General features: G+C 34.7%; 2 protein-coding genes across 5 annotated transcripts in view; one reads left to right on the top strand and one right to left on the bottom strand.

The window, feature by feature from the left end:
• The window catches only part of LOC132746873 (solute carrier family 12 member 2-like), a 109,047-nt gene that overhangs the window by 58,314 nt on the left and 31,168 nt on the right, over nucleotides 1-19,565 (bottom strand). For all 3 annotated transcript variants that reach the window (XM_060736152.1, XM_060736159.1, XM_060736167.1), the window contains exons 3-4: nucleotides 6,456-6,627; nucleotides 3,107-3,246 (exon numbers count right to left, since the gene is read on the bottom strand). In XM_060736152.1, the coding sequence (XP_060592135.1) occupies nucleotides 3,107-3,246; nucleotides 6,456-6,627 (312 nt within the window). The remainder of the gene's footprint in view (nucleotides 1-3,106; nucleotides 3,247-6,455; nucleotides 6,628-19,565) is intronic.
• LOC132746856 (uncharacterized) lies at nucleotides 7,408-10,046 on the top strand. Of its 2 annotated transcripts, XM_060736134.1 has the most exons (3): nucleotides 7,408-7,530; nucleotides 7,984-8,048; nucleotides 8,341-10,046. In XM_060736134.1, exon 3 carries the CDS (start codon nucleotides 8,806-8,808, stop codon nucleotides 10,024-10,026), a length of 1,221 nt encoding a protein of 406 aa, XP_060592117.1. In that variant the 5' UTR covers nucleotides 7,408-7,530; nucleotides 7,984-8,048; nucleotides 8,341-8,805; the 3' UTR covers nucleotides 10,027-10,046. The 2 variants fall into 2 exon arrangements, with proteins under 2 accessions (XP_060592117.1, XP_060592123.1); XM_060736140.1 differs by lacking the exon at nucleotides 7,408-7,530 and having other exon boundaries at nucleotides 7,732-8,048.

Raw genomic sequence — 19,565 nt, 5'->3', positions numbered from 1 at the left:
GTCTGCCAACAGTATAGAGCCTGGTCAGACTGCACAGATGTACTTGTTTGTTTGCTTATTTTGTTTTGTTTGTTTGTTTGTTTGCTTGCTTAATGGGTTAATTTGGAAATTTACTTTTGGGATGTCTGTTAAGAATAGTTGCTAATATGAAAACATTATCCTTATTTGTAAATCTAAACAGGGTTCCAGCCGACAGTGGGACTGGGAAACTGGGAGAAAGAAATTCAAAGCCAGTCATTTTAAAAAATCACTATAACTATGGGACCCACACTGCTTTAAAATTAAAAATAGTTTTTAAAACAAAACACAATAATCAAAGATCAAATAATTTGATATTAACATGTACTTTTAATCTCCCCAAGAAAAAAGGGGACTTAAGAATGTTATCAATAAAAGCATTGTTTTGTAAAGTAAAAAATACGGACATAAAAATATTTGTATCACTGCAGGATATACACCTTAACTTCAAAGACACCTACTTAGGTTAATAATAAAGTTTTCAAACAAGTCTATAGCAAATATCCATATAAACTAGAAAATGTGTCCAAATAGGACACGTGGATGCCCCACAGGACGCCACTGTTCGTCAAATTCTTATTGACTCTAGTCAAATATTTTTTGGACTACATGTGCCACAAGTTTGAAAAACTCAAAAATCAACAAAGGGCCCATAATTCTGTTAAATTTGGTCGCAGCAAAAAAAATTCCTTTCTTTACTACCATCTACACATTAAGGTTGTTAATCCCTGAAGTTTAAGCAAAAATCTGCCCATCCGGTGTTTAAGAGGATTTGCATTCACAAAAATTTCAACATAGTATATAATGAAAAAATCAAAAAAGGGGGCCATAATTCCCCTGTTAAAATTTGGTTTGCAGCAAAAAATTCCTTTCTTTATTACCATCTACACATTAAAGGTTGTTCATTCCTGGAAGTTTAAGCAAAATCCTGGCTATCCGGTTAAAGAGGAGTTGCATTCCACAAAAAATTTCTACATAGTATAATAGGTGAAAAAAATCAACAAAAGGGCCATAAAATCTCGGTAAAATTTGGTCCGAGCGGAAAAATTCCTTCCTTCCTTTACTACCATCCTACACCCTGAAAAGGTTTGTTCATCCCGTGTAAGTTTAAGCAAATCTGCCAATCCGGGGTTTAAAAGAGGAGTTGGGTTCACAAAATTTCTACATAGTAACAGTCGAGACTGTCTTTATGTTGACTTTCCAAGGGACCTTGTCAGAAAAAGGTCACATATGACAGGGAGTTCTCTTAAATACAGTCTCAAAGAAAATTAAAAATTTAATATCATCTATCTGTCTAAATATACATTGTGGCCTTTAAAAGATTCCTGTATCATTATGTTTTGTGATTGATATTGTTTACTGTGTTTAATACACACTTGCAAAAAAAATATATATGGAATAATTATGCAATAAAACAATTTTTCAAACATCAAAGAATATGTAAAATGTTGTACTGCAAATATTTGTGCACATTATAATTAATCAATAAAATTACATGCATTGATTTCTTATTGGTAAAAATTTAACTTAGAATTTATAGAAAAGAAAGTTCCTAATTACCTCCCTTTAATGGCCTTTATTTACATGAAATGTTAAATTGGGTGATATCTTTATAAATAATGCTTATTTGAACTTACGATATTGACCAAATCTTAATTTTAGCATCATATTTATGAAATAAATCCATGAAAAAAATGTGTTACAGGGATCTTTAAACATATCCATATTCAAAAGCTTTTTTTCTGGTTTGGTATCAAATATTTTCTCCGTATTAATTATGCAGCCATAAGAAAAGGTAAATTAAAAAAAATTCTGCCTAAAAAATCTTCCGCTGGCACTCTATAATTAAAAAAAAAATCTAACACAAGTCTTAGCCAGTTTACTCAGGCCATAATGTACATTACACACACATCGATTGCATAATGCTTCGCTACGTCACTCGATACCTGTACTGTATACAAGTTAACTGTGTAATTGAGATAGAGGTGTGTAGACTTTGTTTGCTACTGGATTATAATTGGACTTAATTATTTTGGCCCTCTGGGGTGTTATAATAGGTATTATATATCTGATTAACGGACAAATAAAAGGTGTGAAAGTCGTTTAAATCAGACCAAACATTGCATTGGGACCAGACAATTAGGGTCGCTTGTCACATATGACAGGGAGTCGTTTAATTCAGACCATTTATATAGGAAAACACGTTGGGAGTACTGAAACAAGGTCGGATAAGACAGGGAGTCGTTAAAATCAGGGGGTCGCTTAGGCAGTCTTGACTGTATATAGTGAAAAAATCAACAAAGGGCCATAATTCTGTTAAAATTGGTCGCAGCAAAAAATCCTTCCTATACTACCATCTTACAACATGAAGGTTGTTCATCCCTGTAAGTTAAAGCAAATTCTGCCATCCCAGTTTAAGAGGAGTTGCGTTCACAAAAATTTTCTACATAGTATCTAGTGAAAAAATCAACATAGGGCCATAATTCTGTTAAATTTGGTCGCAGCAAAAATTCCTTCCTTTACTACCATCTACACATTAAGGTTGTTCATCCCTGTAAGTTTAAGCAAAATCTGCCATCCGGTTTAAGAGGAGTTGCGTTCACAAGATTTCGGGACGTACGCACGGACGGACTGACGGACGGACGGACTGACGTATTGACGGACGGACGGACAAGTGCAACGTTATATGCTCCCACATTGTGGGGGCATAAAAACATTTTAATTTCATGATAGTACTGGAATGGCAATAACCTGTCACACTGAAGGTTCTATAATTGCCATAAAAGTCAAAATGTCACATAATGCAATGTTTAAATGTTGAATTCTGCTTAAGCCGGGGGTGCTAAGGGACATGGACTGTAACTTGCATATTCCATTACCATCTATGAACAGGCTCAATCAAACCTAGCCTGCAACATTTTCAATTATGTCATTTTGGGTGTTCTTTAGGGATTCCTTTTTCTCTTTTGTATTTTTAGCTTTTTTACAGCTATTTTTACAAACTACATTATAAAATTTCTAACTTTAGCACTTAAGCGTTTAGTACGATTGCTTCACACGATGAAAATTATTAATAAACAATACTTACCAGCAAGAGATCTCGGACGGTCTCCGCAAAACCTACGACATACATTGATACAGCGACAGCGTTGGCAACAGAAAATATCATTCCAATAGCACCACCATACTCTGGGCCAAGGCTTCGCGAGATCATAAAATATGCACCACCTTTGGAAAAAAAAAGTATTATACATTATCCTAATTGTTTTAAGTAGAAGGCACACAACATTGTTTTTATCTATTGATCTACATGTATTTGATCGAGTTTTAAGTCATTCCAATGCTGTAGATGTCATATGGTGACTTTTCAGCTATCCTGGTGGAGTAAGAGCACAGGTGCGTCTCCGTGCATAATCCAAGCACAAGATGTTCTGTAACCAATCTGGATGGCTTCCATGCATGAAATAAATCATAATTCCTGATAAGATTCGAACCCACAGCTCTAAAGGTCTAGTGGTTCGATGACATAGACTATTACCACTTGGCAACGGAGGGCCAAAACTAGGCACAAAACTATGCTTTAAGAAAGGATTTTATAATGAAATGTGCTGATACCCATGCAGTACCATCACCCAACCATAATTTCTCCAAATAGCTTCTTCATATGAAGTTTACCATTTTCAAAACCATAGCAGAGAATGATTAATATTCAGCAGCCCTAACTAACCATGCCCCCTAAATATATAACTTCAGCTTGCAGGTGCCATCAAATTCTATTGATGGGACAGTGCAGACCTGAGGACCAGTCTGAACATCTTTGCAACATGGTCATGGTCTGGGCTCCGCACTATTCACTAATGTCAGTACATATTTCTAAATATTCCCAGAAATTACTGTATGGTTTTGTCCCAATCAAAAGAAGTCCATTTAAAATATTAAGCATGAGGCAAGGGTTAGGCCAAAAAAAAAAATATGTCTGGTTCAGGAAACATTGGTCCAAAAAATCAGGAGGGTAGGGATTTTTTTTTTTTTTTTTTTTGGTTGGGAGAATGTTTTTTTTTTCCATATATAGATGTGTTGCTTGCTTAACATACTTAAACAAAGATTGTAATCAATCAATGCAAACACCATTTTGTAATAAACTATCAGCATGTGATATTGTGTTGTTTATTTCTTGTATGTAGTCATTTAACCATGTAGTACCTGTATTCATACTAATTTGCTTTCTATTCTGCTTATATATTATGTACCCTTTCCCTTTGAATCACCTGCTGTACTATGCTAACCTGCATCTGGCAGGTCTGACAATTAAAAGATCAAGGGTCACCTCTGTAACAAGTGAATAATAATGCTGTATTATAAGCTTAGAGCATCTGACATGCACTATTCCGGGGACCAAAATAACACAGCTATACTGTATAGATAATTTTAATATTAAACATATTCAAATGGTCTTCAGGGGGCGCAAGTCTATAGATATATATGTGCAACTGGTACCAACAGTTGCAGGGTTCTCACAGAGAAGGAGTCTTGAGACTCCCAAGCACAAAAAAGTAGGAGTTCCAGATCACATTGAATATGTTAAGCCATCTTAAATTCTTTGCTGCACTTATATTATGCAGCTGACAAATATGATGTCTAGCAGAGTAAGGGGTTGGGGAGTCAGAGTTTGAACAGAGAAAAAGCTTATTCAGGAAAATGGTAATATGTCCCAAATGGAAAACACTGTACCATAAAAGTGATTGACAAGATTTGAAATATAATTTAATTTCATCAGACCTTACACCCCCCTCCCTTAAAAAAGAAAATATTTATTGTATGTTACAAACACATACTGGTAATGGCTCCATCTCAACTATTAATAGTTAATTTAATTCCTAAACTATATTTTAAGTGTTATTACACACATTTTAACAAATCATATCTTCCTTTTGGCTACGATTTTTTTAATTATAAAAAACGGCATCGCGAAAATATGTGACAATTGAAAATTTGTCTGTTTCCTGCAGAAACATTCACAATTCTACTTCTTGTTGATTTTGATCATATAAGATTAAATATTTTTTGATTATTTTAAGATTGTTACTAAACGGCTATTTCAACAGGCATCGTTAAACAAATTTTCACATTTGTAATTTTCGTACCCAAATATTTTCGTACCGAAAATCAAAAAAAAAGTTTAGGGTCGGCGGTAAAAAAATAGGGTCGGTCGGGTTCCCTGAACCAGACATATTTTTTATTTTGGCCTTAAATCATGACAAGTCTGCATTTAGAGCTCTTCTCTTACTTTACTGAGCTTTCATAATGAAAAGTCTGTTTAACACATTTAGTAAAGTACAGGTTATAACTTAAAATAGGTTCAATTATATTTGTGTGAATTAAAAGTCTATGAGGAATGGTAATATCGTTTTACTGAGAAAATTATGATTTATTTTTATATTCTGTTATAAATTGTGGAAAATTTCAGGAAAATTGACTAAACAGTGTCATTTGAGGAGGCATTAAATCAAGTCTTTTTTGCTAAACCATATAGATCAATAGTTAATTATAAGCCTACTTTATTAAGGATAAAGTACTACTTTTCATAGGAAATTATAACCTATTTAGTTATCATCAGTCAGTTAAAAAAAAATATATTGGACTCTATTCTATGCCATTTTTCTCAATAGATGTTATCCGAAAGTCGGCAAATGTGGATTTTAATCAAGCTAATCCCAAAGTACAAACTTTTACAGCGACAGCTTCCTGTGCACTACCAGTCACAGGTAAGTCAACCTGTTGCACTTATTTTCGAAGCTGTAACTATAAGCTGTTAACCCCCCCCCCCCCCGCGATTAGTTTGGGGAAAACCCAAAATATTCTTTAATCGGGAGTAAATCTATAAAGTAAAATATATTTATATGATTCTCCCTTTATAAATTAAATAAAATTCTGATCAAGCATGGCTTTCCTCCCTTTAAAATTCAAATACAAATCTGACTAAAGCATGTCTTAACCTCCCTTTCAAATTCATACAAAAATCTGACTAAAGCATGGTTTAACCTCCCTTTCAAATTCATACAAAAATCTGACTAAAGCATGGCTTAACCTCCCTTTATAATTCATACAAAAATCTGACTAAAGCATGACTACCTCCCTTTCAAATTCATACAAAAATCTGACTAAAGCATGGCTTAACCTCCCTTTATAATTCATACAAAAATCTGACTAAAGCATGGCTTAACCTCCCTTTATAATTCATACAAAAATCTGACTAAAGCATGACTACCTCCCTTTCAAATTCATACAAAAATCTGACTAAAGCATGGCTTAACCTCCCTTTATAATTCATACAAAAATCTGACTAAAGCATGGCTTAACCTCCCTTTATAATTCATACAAAAATCTGACTAAAGCATGACTTAACCTCCCTTAAAACTAACTAAAGTAGTACTTACCTCCCTTTACAATACCATTTGTACAAATAGCTGACATAGATAAAGAGGTTATCACAGTTACTACAGAAGACAGAAGTATCACAAGAGTAGCGAGCCCCGTGCCGGCCTGTCCTGTCACCCAGGACAGCCGCATAAACAACATCACACCCCATATATTTAGAAGACATCTTATCTGAAATATACAAATAACATTATAAATACAAACATAAAATTATGCTTCATTGAGAAAATAGTTATGCCTAAAGAAAAAAGTTCTTTACTGGAAACAGACTAAATCTTGTTTGTAGTAAATGCCTCAAGAAAGTAGTTTTATTACCAGAAATGGACAAAAGTCTTGTTTTTAGTTATGCCACAAGAAAAAAGTTCTTTACCAGAAATGGACTAAATCTAGCTTGGCTTTGATTTAAAAAAAAAAGTGATACTTATAGATTATAAATTAGACCACATCAATACTTGGTTACAGTGATATGACTGGCCCTGCTAAATCCTGGTAACATGAAGTAAGCGTCTAACACATCATATCACGGTATTTAGAAGGAATAGATAAACCTGGTAAATCAATATTTTATGAAGTATAGGGTTAAAACATGTCTGTACAGCAGTTTTAGGAATAAGTCCTGCTAACACTGTCTGTAACTCACATGATGCTACATTTATAATGTGACCAAAAATGGCAGCCTTTTTCAATACTTCATTATTTTTACGACATATTCTTCTTATCATTTGTTTTTTAATACTTTTTTCTACATAAAGTATAAATTTAATTAATGAAAGAAACCATAAGTAACAGAAAGTAATGCATCAAATTTAAAATTAAAAGGGACAACAATAATTTTAACACTCGGCTCAGTGATTGCCAAATTTTCATGTGGTGGCACTCATTATGGTTTCTGTAGTGAAAAGGGGAAGTAACTGCTACAAGGACTTTTCTATGTTTTTTTTAATAAGTGTACCGGAACGGTGTAAACTTTAGCGATGCTGCTACTGGTTTTCACGCTTTGCAGAAATTACGTTCTCCGCCTTATTTTGCGGCAAATTAAATCTAATTTTTTCCCGCATCTCTTTGAGTTAGCGAGTAAGTTATGGCCTATTTTTGTATTATGTGATTGTTATAGTATATTTTCTTTCCTTTTCCATATAAAGATCACGTTAATTAAGCATGTAGAGTCCGTAGTGTGTGTATATCATAGGCGCTTTTTTGCCGTGCTAGCCGTTCCCATTCCGTACGGTTAGGTTAAGCACCACTTATTTTCATTTGGGTAAATATGCCCACTAAATCATTGTGTGTGAAAGAAAAGATGGTTAAATAGATTTATGTTTTAACTGTTGATTTGTGACAATTTAAGTAATTTTTATACCAGTTGAGTGTTATGTTGGGCTATTTTGTAATGATGCTTGTTTAATTAAGGTGTCATGCCCTTTTGTCTTAGACTAGAACCTTTTGAGATATTTGCAGTATTATTCACTGTATTGCTTTAAAACCTTTTGATATGTTAAGGTTGTTACAATTATAATTGTTTGTTTACAGAGATGAGTGTTAAGACAGGAAGCATACTGTCCAGTCATTTCAAGCCAAGTTAGACAGTGCATGACGTAGGTCATTTTTCATATGTAAACAAATATGTTACTTGCTACATTTTTGGACCATATATTTTGCTTACATACTTGAATAGATTTATAGACTATATTGGTTGTTGATAGAAATATTCAATTCATACTTTAACTTTCTAGTCAGTTGGTAAAACATTATTATTTTTGTGTAGCTTTATTAAATAATTTTTAGTACATCTTTTCTGGTCAACTAGTTATAACTTTGTCTCGACATATCAGAATGATAAATAACTCAAGACTTATTTACTTAATATGTATTTCTTGTTTGTTCCAGTTCTTACGAAATAAATCCATAAAGCAACTTGGGTCGTTTCGTTATCTATCTGTCAGCTAAGGACAGAACAGTAAGAAGTCGGTAGACGTCCAGCTTGATTGGTGTAGTTTCAAAGCAGCAATGTCGGATTCAGAACAGAGTGATAAACTGTTGAATGACTTTTATGAATATGATGCTAAACTTGATGACTCTGTAAAAGCAGTGTTAAAGAAAATCGATGAGAGACTAAATGAAACAGACTACGTTTCACGAGTATCTGCACAATCTGGCAGAAGTACAAACTCACAAAACCAGCTCAGCAAGAGCACGCGCCAAACTAGAAGCTGCAAAGGCTCGAATGGAACTGTCAAAAAAGGAATTGGAATTGAAAACAAAGCAAGCGCTGATACAAGAAGAAAAAAACAGTTCGCGTTGCAAAAGCAGATAGAGAGGAGAAGGTTATTCAAGCCGAGTTAGATCTCTTGAATGAACAAAAAGATTTTTGCTGAGGCAGAAGCAGAAAATGAATTGTTTGAAACAATCAGTGAGTGTGATCTAGGTAGTTCTGTTGGAATCAAAGAAGAGGAGTCGCATGCTGAAAGAACAGAAAATTACGTGCGTGAACAACTGCATTATGTTAATGACAAAAATCAAAATGTGAACACTGAAGGAGAGCAATCTGAAATAAGACTCAATCCTAGTGCTCAAGTTTATACTCCGATACAGTCTGCAGATATGTTTAAAGACTTTGGTAAATTTCTTGTTAAAAAAGATGTAATGTTACAAAGATTTTCTAAATTCAATGATGACCCAACCCAGTACGTAATTTGGAAAAATACTTTTAAGAACGTTGTTGGGGAATTAGAGTGCACACCTAGTGAAGAAATTGATCTCCTGATGAAATGGCTCGGTCCAGAGTCATCCCAACAAGCAGGCAATTTACGAGCAGCAAACTGTCACGATCCAGTCATAGGTCTAGTGAAGATTTGGGAAAGGATGGAGGAGAGATATGGTGCACCGGAAATGGTTGAAGAAAAGCTGAGAAAAAAGCTAGAGGCCTTCCCGAGATTAGGCAATAAAGATTACAAGAAACTATACGAACTAAGTGACGTTTTGTCAGAGATAGAAAGTGTGAAAGAGAACGATTTGTATGCAAATATGTTAGGGTATTTTGATTCACCTATGGGTGTGAACCCGATTATTGCTAAATTACCAGTCCACATTCAAAACAAATGGTCTGATAGGGGTAGAAAGTTTAAGGTCTCACACTTGGTCACATTTCCACCCTTTACCTTTTTTGTTAGCTTCATTAAAGAGATGTGTAGTTTATACAATGATCCAAGTTTCAGGCATGATCAATCTACACAGAAGGGGCACAGGGAAGAGGCGCAGCAGAGATCTGGAAGACCGTTGCGGATCAATGCAAACAAAGGTGAGGTTAACAATACAGGTAGGACGTGCCCTTTACACAAATACGCGCAACATACGCTTGACACCTGCAGAGAATTTAGGAAAAAGCCCATAGAGGAACGAAGGCAGTTTTTAAAAGATAATAAGTTGTGCTTCAGGTGTTGCAAGTTTGAACATAGAATTAGGGACTGCAAGGTACCAATTAAGTGTGATGAATGCAATAGTTTGAAACATACAAGTAGCCTACATTTTGATTGGAAACCAACAGAAAAGTATGACAAGGCAAAAGGACAATGACAAGAAGCAAGAGAGTCCAAGTTCAAGAAGTCACGATAGTGTTAACTCCAAGTGTTCTAAATTGTGATGGAGATTGCTTCTTTGTGCAAATCATGTGCCAAAAATTACTTAAAGGGTTAACGTATACCACAAAGGGATAATACCAATTTTAAAGTAAAAATGTACGTTGTTCCTTGACGATCAAAGTAATAGAACGTTGGCAAACTCTCGCTTTTTTGACATCTTCAAGAAACATCTGCTCTTTTTAAAGAGATAGAATTATACCGTTGTTTCATGTAGCGGAAAAGTTTTACCACATCTGGGCGCACAGGACAAGGTTTTCATTATAGAGGGTAGTGAAGGACCCAAGTTCAATTTTACCATTAATTAACCGAGTGTTTCAGAATCCCGCAAAAAGGGAAAAATTGCAACTCCACTCACAAAATATTCTTACCCGCGAATTCTCGAAAAACCAGATTAGACGAGGAAAAAGACATCATTTGTTAAATTGCAAATTCCCAAACGTAACAGGAAAAACCCAAATTTTTGGGGTGAGGCCCCTTTATGCACAGTTGCTTAACTTAGGATGGTCTTATAGGAAAAACATGTTTGGAATCCCCAAAAACCCCTCCTATCTTGTTAAAAAAACTTCTTTCGAGACGGACGACAGCGATTTCCCCTCTTGTTTCAAAATTTAACCTAAAAGCCCATTTTTGTTTTTCCCCCTGTTTAGGGGATCGAGAATAGAGACGACAATAAATTTTTGGGACCCCCATAGAGGATCGAGAATTTCTGTCAATCATGGAAACAAAGTGTAAGAAAGACGAAAGAGGTTATTGGGTAGCACCACTTCCTTTTAGATTGGACAGACCGTTGTTACCAAACAATCGCGATATCGCCCTTAGACGAGCATTGATGTTGGACGCAAGCCTCAAAAGAAATACAACCAAGGCAAAGCACTTTGTTGAATTTATGTCAAAGGTCATGAAGTCGGGAGCTGCAGAGGTTGCACCACCATTGGGCAATGGAGAAGTCTGGTATTTTGCCAATTTTTGGTATATACCATCCTAAAAAAACCAGACAAAATTAGAGGCGTATTTGATTCCTCAGCCATCTGCAAAGGAAACATCCTTGAACAGTACCCTATTGTGTGGACCAAACCTGATCAATAGTCTGTTAGCAGTATTATTACGGTTCCGTAAAGACTCTTGTGCAGTAATTGCGGATATAGAACAAATGTGTTTACTCCTTTCTTGTGCAGGAGAAACCATCGCGACTACTTAAGGTTCTTTTTGTATAGGAACAATGACCCTGATGACAGTTTGATAGAGTACCGCATGTGTGCTCACGTGTTTGGGAATAGCCCATCACCAAGCAGTCGCTAATTACTGTTTACGAAAAGACTGTTGAAGATGCAGAGAAGGATGTAAATGCCTTTGTCAACAACAATTTTTTATGTAGATGATGGCCTTATTTCCCTACCAAATACTAATGACACTATAAGCCTCATGAAGAGAACCCAGGCTTGTCTCAGTACTGCCAATCTAAGACTCCATAAGATAGCCTCTAACAAAAAACAGGTCATGAAGGCCTTTCCTGAAGAAGACTTACAAAATGATCTTAAAATCACTTAACCTTGATGTAGACAAGCTACCTGTGAACCAGAGCCTTGGTTTGTCTTGGGAACTAAACTCTGATAGTTTTAGATTTAGCCTGGAACTTGAATCGAAGCCTTACACACGCCGTGGTCTTCTCTCAAACTCTGAATAGTGTGTACGACCCCTTGGGTTTTTTAAACGCCTTTCACCTTCGGGAAAGATTTTTTACCCGAGAAATTTTTAAAAGGCCCGCGCGGGAAACCCCTTAATCCTGATTTAAGACAAAGTGGGATGCCTGGAAAAACATTTTTTTGCGTCTCGCGGAAATCACAATCCCCGAATGACTTACCCGATCATTTTAGTTGTGTATTGAAAACACTGTGTCTTTCGGAAAAGCATCTGAAAAAACTGTAAGTGCGTAGCGTATATAAGTTCAGAGTGACGTGGGGAAGTTTTTAAAGGGTTTTCATTGGAAGGTAAGTTAGGGCCCACCAAAGGGGCATACCTACCTAGGGTTTGAGTTTTTTGACCCCCCTGCGCAAACTAGGTAGACAGTATAGTCCTTTTACGTAACTTTTCAACTCTGTTAGGATTTCAAAAGAAGGGTTTTTGTGGGTTACAAAAACAATAAAAACCAAGTTTTTTTCAACTATGTATGTAAAGATTTCAAGGTTTCTTCTTAACCCAAAGCTGAAATGGAGTATTGAATACAAAAACCAACCCCCCTGATATTGGGGGCAGAGGATGTATGTCCCAGCTGTTGACATTGGTTACAAGGGGCCGGGCCTTTTGCAGACTGCAAAAAAGGACATTCTTTAAACTTTTCCCTTGACTTACCGGATAAAAGTCGGCAAGAGTTTTTGTGAAGTCCTCATAACTACGGGGCACGCAGACCACTTTGAAAGGTTTTCTTGTTGGGGAAAACTGGGAACACATTTTTTTGTCCTTAAGAGAGCTGTAGAAAATTTTAAAACCCGCAAACATCTGATTTGAACAAATTGTTGGAAAATATCTACATTGTGGACTATCGCAAAAAAACAGAACTTTCATTGTTTGGCGATAGAAAGAAACATATTATGATGAAATAAAGTGTCTTCAGAAGTCAAAACCAGTTGATAGGAACAGCCCAATTGTTCAACTTAATCCAGTTTTGGACAAGGATCAGATAGTTCGTGTTGGAGGCCGTTTAGGTCTTATAGATAGCTCCGTACTTTCTAAAGACTTAGTGAAACCAGTATTGTTATCAAGCAGAGATTACATCTCAACATTACTTGTGCGTTACTACCATGACCTATGTAACCACCAAGGACGACACATTACTGAAGGAGCTATACGTAACGCGGGATATTGGATTGTTGGGGCCAAGAGGCTTATATCACGTATACTTCATAGATGTGTAACTTGCCGTAAAGGTCGTGGGAAAACAGAACATCAGTTGATGGCTGATTTACCGACAGATAGGCTAGTTCCTGGTCCTCCTTTTTCTTACGTAGGTGTTGACGTCTTTGGACCCTGGGAGGTGGTAGCCACGACGCACCAGGGAGGAGTTGCTCATGCAAAACGTTGGGCTGCACTTTTCACATGCTTAACCACCCGAGCAGTCCATATAGAAGTTCTTGAGGAGATGTCCAGCTCATCCTTTATCAACGCATTACGCCGCTTTATCGCTGTTAGAGGGAATGTTAAAGAATTCCGTTCGGACCGTGGCACAAACTTTGTCGGGGCGATGGATGATCTGAAATTTAACGTTGTAAATGTTGAAGATGAACCCGTGGCGGACTGTCTGGCTAAGAGCAGTGTTACATGGAAATTTAACCCACCTCACTCTTCCCACATGGGTGGAGTCTGGGAGCGAGTAATAGGGATGTCAAGAAGGATATTGGATAATGTCCTTTCAAAGGCTGCAAACAAGCATTTGACACATGAGGTTTTAGTGACCTTGATGGCAGAGGTGATGGCCATTTTGAACTCAAGACCTATTGCACCGATCTCTAACGATCCAGACAATGTAGCTGTTCTGACTCCTTCAATTTTATTGAACCAGAAGATTGATGGGGACCCTTCCATTTGTTTTGACTTGGACCTCCCAGACATGTACAAGAAGCAGTGGAAGATGGTACAGGTTCTTTCTGACTTGTTCTGGAAACAGTGGAAGGACAACTACCTCAATACTCTTCAATCAAGGAGAAAATGGCAAAAGCAAGAAGTGAGCATCAAGGATGGAGATGTTGTGCTATTGAAGGATAAGACTATTGTTCGTGCAGAATGGCCTGTCGGTGTGGTTGTTAATGCAATACCTAGTGAGAGTGACAAACTTGTTAGAAAAGCTGAAGTCCGAGTCTGCAAACATGGCAGATGTAGCACTTTAACTCGCCCAATTACTGATATGATTCTTCTTGTTAATTAAGACTTAATCAAAAACACTAGATATAGGATTTTGTGCTTAATTGATGTTACCTCTGTTAAAACATGTTTTTGGTTACTAGTATATTACTTGAACTATGTGTACCTGCTTGATTGATTGTACTGGCCAGTATGTGTGACTGCTAAAGTGTATGTATGGTGTATGATATTTTTTCACTTGAATTGTATCTTTTCATGTTTTTTCTGTAATATTAGTTGTGTGACTTGTAAATACCTATGTGCATTAGTAAATTTTGTGTCAATGTTGAGGACAAGACTCATATCTTCAGTACCACATTACAATATTTTATGTTCATTTTGATATAATTATGTACCTTAGGTCATTTATGCTATAATTGTAAACTTTTTTCATGTATCACTTTCATATGCATTTATGATAATTGTATGTTAATAGGTCTTTTTTTATCTTGTTTGAACACTACAGTGAATTTTAAGGTGTTCCACACATGAGTGCATTAATTAAGGTGGTTCTCACATTAGGTTGTTTGTTTTAAGGTGATTCCTCACAGGGGGAGTGTACCGGAACGGTGTAAACTTTAGCGATGCTGCTACTGGTTTTCACGCTTTGCAGAAATTACGTTCTCCGCCTTATTTTGCGGCAAATTAAATCTAATTTTTTCCCGCATCTCTTTGAGTTAGCGAGTAAGTTATGGCCTATTTTTGTATTATGTGATTGTTATAGTATATTTTCTTTCCTTTTCCATATAAAGATCACGTTAATTAAGCATGTAGAGTCCGTTGTGTGTGTAAAATCATAGGCGCTTTTTTGCCGTGCTAGCCGTTCCCATTCCGTACGGTTAGGTTAAGCACCACTATTTTCATTTGGGTAATATGCCACTAAATCATTGTGTGTGAAAGAAAAGATGGTTAAATAGATTTATGTTTTAACTGTTGATTTGTGACAATTTAAGTAATTTTTATACCAGTTGAGTGTTATGTTGGGCTATTTTGTAATGATGCTTGTTTAATTAAGGTGTCATGCCCTTTTGTCTTAGACTAGAACCTTTTGAGATATTTGCAGTATTATTCACTGTATTGCTTTAAAACCTTTTGATATGTTAACCTTTTCCCTTATAGAAGCGAGAATCGCCGTCTTTTACCATTCCCTGATAGAAGCGAGAATCGACGGCTTTATCGATTACCGCATGTAAGCGAGAATCGCCGACATGCATGATCTCAATGGAAGCGACTTTCGCCGACTTCAATATTTACCTGTCCAAAAATCAACAATTTTCCCGGAAAATAGACCTGTAAATTGTGTTATCGTAAAGATCAACATTTTATGAGGGGATTCCGTGCATAAAATTATGGTGTTACTATTTAAAGTTTTTGTATAATTAGCGACCAACCAGGTGAGGGGTTTTCCTTACGTCACGCAGTTAATGAGTGCGCGGGTCAATGAAATAAATATAGAACGTATCGTAAGACAGGAACAAAAGTGTCTAAAAATAGCAACTAATGAATAAATAGTATTTATATGATCACGGGTCGTTCACGTGCCAGGCATGGTATAATGGATTTGATGTTTGTTTTGGTTTATGATAGCTGACATGTGTATATACACGGATTAATTAACGTCCTGACTAGGGGTATCTCTCTGGCCCCTGCCAATAAAATATTTCCGGTAGCAGCGGCGATTTTTTTAAGAAAATGACCGACAAAGAAATGTTTAATAGTTTAAATTCTTTCATGTGCGCTATTGTTTTCATAACAGACACAGCATGGGGCCGTGTATTATACGACATTGATAAAATCATATCCCATATATCATCTTTGATGTCGGCAACATGAAAATGCCGAAAAGGCCGTGGAACTCGAGGATGTCTTTCCTTTATCATCATTTGATCAAATTAGATCCTATAAATGATAAAATTTAATTAAATTCATAATTCATGAAGAAAATATATGACCATGACAGCAGAAATTCTGAAATATTTCATTCAACAGTTATATACATGTATTACAGAAATGACAGTTACTATTATGAAATAAATTATAAAAAAAACTTATAAAATAAATAAAAAAAAAACAAAGTGAGATTTCTTTTTACTGGTATAAAAAAAGGTTAAAAAAAAAGAACTTGACTGTTTTTTATTTCACTAAAAATGAATGCTGCATAAAACCAAAAAAATTAATAATAAATTAGCCATATTTCCCTAATCCCTGTAAAAGAGAGAGAAAAATTATACATCATTTTATTGTTTATAACTACTGTAATTATACTGTTATAAAGCCCACAAATATAAAATTTATACCACTGGAAAAATAATTCAAATCTCTACAAATCTTACATTGACATATATATTGTCAAACTTGTAATTAAACCATTTCACATTAGTTAAAACACATAAGTAGCCTAATCTATCTGAAACAATGGAGAAAAAAACACCATCAAGTATATATAGTTTATTACTTTATAACTCATGTAGACATATTTGTATAAACCCAACAAATATGATATTTATACCATTGGAAAGGTATTTCAATTCTCTACAAACTTTTTATTGATACAAAAATTGTCAAAACACAACTTAATACTTTATTTTCCAGTTAAAGTATATAGGTATCTAATTTGACCAATTTTACCTATAATTTATCATACCCTATATGGAGATAGTGTGTGACTCCTTATCAGTAGGATATTGATTATTGATTATCTATCTGGCTACTGTATTATGGGGTGTAAAGCAGTAAATTAAGGGGGCTGTATCAGGGAAAAGGTTAAGGTTGTTACAATTATAATTGTTTGTTTACAGAGATGAGTGTTAAGACAGGAAGCATACTGTCCAGTCATTTCAAGCCAAGTTAGACAGTGCATGACGTAGGTCATTTTTCATATGTAAAACAAATATGTTACTTGCTACATTTTTGGACCATATATTTTGCTTACATACTTGAATAGATTTATAGACTATATTGGTTGTTGATAGAAATATTCAATTCATACTTTAACTTTCTAGTCAGTTGGTAAAACATTATTATTTTTGTGTAGCTTTATTAAATAATTTTTAGTACATCTTTTCTGGTCAACTAGTTATAACTTTGTCTCGACATATCAGAATGATAAATAACTCAAGACTTATTTACTTAATATGTATTTCTTGTTTGTTCCAGTTCTTACGAAATAAATCCATAAAGCAACTTGGGTCGTTTCGTTATCTATCTGTCAGCTAAGGACAGAACAATAAGAATTATACCATTAATTTTAAATTCACATACAGACAATTGCAAACTCATTAACTGGTTATAAATAATTAAATAATGTAGTAAATGTCCTCTTACAAAAAATACATAAACCAGTTTATATCAAAAGTTCGCTGAAACGATGTCGCAACTCCAGACAGTTTAATGCTGTTGCATATATAATCAACCAAAGTTGTATATATGTGTGTAAGTGTATATATAATACAGGAAAAGCTGGTAATCGAAAGATTGATTATTTCTAACATTTACATTGTTTATTCTTGCCGCGTGATAAGTGTGACAGATGATCGGGGCTTTGTCACGACGCCACAATAAAATGAATAATTATTTCCTATACCTATGCACATAATTACAATAAATCTCATTTTTTTTGGCTTAAAACCTCAATGAATGGAAAGCTCACTACAAAACAGATAATATCAATATTAGTATTAACCACTAAATATTATAGTAATATTATATTTTTTATATATTATTCAAAATGTAGTTTCTTAAATAGCCCACAAGTCATTTCAAGGGTTATACAGTCACAAATCCCATATGATCTTATTTTATAGCAATAAAATTTATAAAAGCTTCTAGGGATGAAGTAATAAGAGGGACAATAGGGGATTATCTTCCCTTGATAAAAACCGAGGTTAACCAAAATGTAAGTAGGTCCAAATATTTGGAATCCTTTGCTTTTATCGTTGAGTTTTATGTAAGACAGGTTGATATGTTTTAATCAATTATTTCCACATGCATCAACAAATATGTAAACAATAAGAAAAAAATGTTTCATTTATGTCAACAGATTCTACATCTTATCGCAATATTTAATCTGAATATTACAAATGATAATATTTAGCCCTAATTAATTCAGTTTGCTACAAAGAGAGAGGCGATAAAGTCCGAGTAATCCAATAGCTTTGGACCTATCTATTTATAGGGAGTACTCAGGGGAGGTTATTCACTAATGTCCCCCATTATACATGTAATTTCAAGTTTAGCAATTGCTAATTGACAATTAATATTCAATTATAGAATATACACACGTATAATCGTTATATTCAACAAATTTTCCATCAGGTATTATCATAACGCTTTAAGTTTTACAAACATATCATGATAATTAATCATATAGTTATAAATATTTATTACACAATGTATTTCAAGTGACTTGAAGTGATATATTTGATAATTAAGTTAAGAATGCAGTTGCAACAAAAATAATTTATGAATGAAAGTCACTATCATGATAACAAACAAAATGCAGCTTTTTAAATAAAATTTCTGGTTAAGTCTCCTGCAGTGCCACAGATGAGGACATGTTCTGTTGGAGTTTTTTTCAAGACGGGGGAAGGGGGAATGGAAACAAATATATTCTGAAGTACTCTGAAGTACTTAATTTAATGTTTAAAATAAAACATATTTCAATAAACCATTTAAAGCATTTATGTGTATAGTATATTAATAATAAATTTAATAGAATAGGAAAATACACTTTATGTCATGCCTTTTACAAATCCTAAATAATGAATTAAAGGAATTTGACCAAACCTTATTTGTCACAAACATTTAAATTTCAATACATTTAAATTTAAATGTTTTTAAGGTTTATCATTGTTGCAGTTTGATGAGTCACAAGCTTATAGTATTGAATTTGAGTCGATATATACGTAAATACACACGTTAAATACGCACACTTGATACATATTTGGAGGTCTTTAATACATCTTAAATTGAAATTTGTCTATATTTGGTAGTTGTATTATTTATTCATCCGGGTTTTATTCTATAATACATATTAAGTGAACAGGTACTAAAAATAGTCAAACATGTATGACACATCAAATTATAACAGGGCATACAGAATATACAATAAAAACTTTGAACAAGAGCTGTCGGTAGGACAGCAACGCTCGACTATTCTTACTGCTTGATAGTAAAAAAAATACTTGATAGAGTTACCTCCTCCTGTTTACAGGTTGGGGTCATGATGGTGAACAAGCGTGCAAAGTTTCAAAGCCATATGTCAATGGACTTTGAAAATATTTGAACTATTACAAAAACTTTAACGTAAATTCTAAGTCGAAAAAGGGGCATAATTCTGTCAAAATGCTTGATAGAGTTACCTCCTCCTGTTTACAGGTTGGGGTCATGATGGTAAACAAGTGTGTAAAGTTTCAAAGCCATATGTCAATGGACTTTGAAAATATTTGAACTATTACAAAAACTTTAACGTAAATTCTAAGTCAAACTAGAACTCCGCGAGTCGGATGTGTCGCCTTGTGAACAATGTAATTTAGGGGAAATGGCCAGGACAAAAATGAAATATGAAAAATAACAAAGGGC

This window comes from Ruditapes philippinarum, unplaced genomic scaffold (genome assembly GCF_026571515.1).
Source record: "Ruditapes philippinarum isolate M1 unplaced genomic scaffold, ASM2657151v2 ctg3082_1_1_1_1, whole genome shotgun sequence".
NCBI classification, from domain to species: domain Eukaryota; kingdom Metazoa; phylum Mollusca; class Bivalvia; order Venerida; family Veneridae; genus Ruditapes; species Ruditapes philippinarum.
The sequence above is the reverse complement of the archived record's forward strand: the minus strand, read 5'-3'. Positions and strand labels throughout refer to the sequence as shown.